At 36.6% G+C, this 2,500-nt stretch overlaps 1 protein-coding gene across 1 annotated transcript in view; it reads left to right on the top strand.

Annotated features, from left to right (window-relative positions):
- Positions 1-2,500, top strand: part of LOC138057450 (tyrosine kinase receptor Cad96Ca-like) — a 14,325-nt gene that overhangs the window by 1,104 nt on the left and 10,721 nt on the right. The window contains exons 2-4 of the mRNA XM_068903470.1: positions 70-186; positions 1,326-1,510; positions 2,398-2,500. The exon at positions 2,398-2,500 is cut by the window's right edge and continues 17 nt beyond it. Coding sequence (XP_068759571.1) covers positions 70-186; positions 1,326-1,510; positions 2,398-2,500 — 405 coding nt within the window. The remainder of the gene's footprint in view (positions 1-69; positions 187-1,325; positions 1,511-2,397) is intronic.

Genomic DNA, 2,500 nt, shown 5'->3' with positions numbered 1-2,500 from the left:
AGAAATACATGAAACACCTCAACAAGTCATGTGTCTAATCTTATTGTACCCTGGTGTCATTTATTTTAGCCACATCTGGAGCTGAAGGAAAAGTCGCTCTGATGAGAGAAATCGGGTTGGGTAAACTTATTGGAGACAGCCCTCAGCCGAATATTGTTCAATTCATTGGCTGTGTCACCACACAAAGTAAAGATCTTATTGCAACTGCTAAACTGTAGAAACAGCTGTGAGAAATTTGCAGCAATAATAAAAGACCGCTAGTGAAAACCTTATCAATCGATGATATTCAGGGCTAAATTTGTCTATTTAAGCAAATTGTTTGGGTAATTCTAGCCCATGTTTGCCGTGTTACACGAGTAACGAGATAATGGCCGTTTTCACCACATTTCCCAAGAACAAATTAAACCCTCTTAACGTCAAGTTCAAATCCAACAATTGCATAGCATAAGGTCAAGAAACAGAAAAACAGAACAATTTTTAAAAAAAGGTGAATCATCAAAGCAATGCCATGGAATAATGACAAAAGATATGAACTTTGTTTTTCAATCTGAAATGCAAACCCTTGAAGCTGATAGTTTTAGTAAAAATGCGAATGGTTGGCTATATAAAACGGTCACGTGCCTGATTTCACACTTCTAAAGAGAACCCACTTGGAGCCTCTTCATACAAGAAGTTTTTGAGGCTTTCAATTGGTTTATTTATTTATTTTTATTTGCTATTATTATTTCATAATTTATTCTTTTGTGCAAGAAACTGGCTCAGGGTGCAAAGACCACCAGGGAGAGATAAATAATTTAAAGAAATTATACATTTTGCATGACAATTGTATATTTCATCTTTAAAAATATGTTACAAATTTATAATCATCTCTTACTGACTATACTTTCGTCATATTAAAAATCCAGCCCTTAGTATTTTTTTTCATCATAGAAAGTTCTTCACAAATATGTGGAAATTATGAGTAACGTTGATTAATGTTTTTTTTAATTATTATTATTTAATTCATGTCTTTTTTTTCTCATTTTTACATTCATTCTTGGGTAACATGACCTGTCACTTGGGGAATGTGTATATATTTTTCGCCCTTTTCTTCATTCTCATCCCCTCTGCTCATTCAAGATGAGATGCTAATATGCGATGCTGACAAAGATGGTTGGCTAAACTGTGATCTTCCAACACAGAGCCACGCAAATACTGCTTTATTTGTTTACTTCTTAAAAGCGTCTAAACGTAATAATGATAGAGCCCATATCCACCTTTCCGAGAAGCTAATAGTTTGAATGCAGCATTATAAAAGTTGTCCAAACTCTGTGAAACCTTTACAGTACAGTCAATTTTGATCATGGAGTACTTACCCTGCGGGGATCTTCTGGGGTATCTGAGAAAAAGCCGTGGAATTTTCGACAAACATTATCGCGGAGAACTAGCAGTAGCGCCACTGAAGACCTATGACCTAATGTCATTTTCAAACCAGATTGCTACTGGAATGGTGTTCCTGGCATCCAGAGGGGTATGTGACACGAAACAAGCATGTCATACGATATGGTACTATTGTTGCTTATATTGTAATCTTTCACAGATTAATATTGCATCTACGAAATGCATCATGCCATATGCTTACTCCTTGTAGTGTTAGTTGTAGTGTAGACAAAAATGTGTGATCATTTTTCTATCATATTCTTATATCGAAAAGAAATGGATTGCTGTAGGTGACACTGGGTTTTCTACATTGGGATAACGCTGGAGAACCATGCACCGACCTATGCTTTGATATTACATAGTGTGATCTGCCGCCGCCGTGGTCGTCATGATAATTCAACAGTCATCTTTTAAAGTCAGTAATCGGGGAACATTGGCTACGTTATTTTCTAATCATATTAGTTAATTAACAATTATTGGATTCGGTTTTCCCATGATAGCGATAACTATCAAGGCCAAAGTCCTGAGTTGCATTTGTAAAGACAAGAGGACTGTTTCATCCATTTTTTGGATGAGCGGTAAGTCAACGAAAGTTTCTGCGGTTGGCAAAGTTTTCTTTCCTCTTCTCTGCTGGTTACTTTGTCAGGTGACGTCACTTCTGCACGCATAAAACTATTGTTTCTGTGTATGACGTCAATTCTACGTATATACAATCTATTGTCGATAGGTATGACGTAGGAGAAACAGAGCAAGCAAGAATTAGCTGCGTGCTTATAACCAATCAAAATCGAGCTTGTGACACCAATGTATAATAATACCTACTAACTAACTTCCTCTGAGTCATTTCGAGTAAGCTTTAACCTTGGACCCTCTTGTTGATAGGGAAATGCAAATCGCATCTCTTCACTACAGGTGGGATTACAGAACATATTATCCTATACGCGAGCATGACTAACGTTGATTATTTGCATTTTCTAGATTATTCACCGTGATCTTGCAGCACGAAATGTACTTCTTGATCAAAACCGTGTGTGCAAGGTCACTGATTTTGGGTTATCTTACCAGAACTTTAAATATGGAC

Source organism: Montipora capricornis, chromosome 7 (assembly GCF_036669925.1).
Source record: "Montipora capricornis isolate CH-2021 chromosome 7, ASM3666992v2, whole genome shotgun sequence".
NCBI lineage: Eukaryota > Metazoa > Cnidaria > Anthozoa > Scleractinia > Acroporidae > Montipora > Montipora capricornis.
Note: the sequence above shows the minus strand (reverse complement) of the source record. Positions and strands in the feature narration are given on the sequence as shown.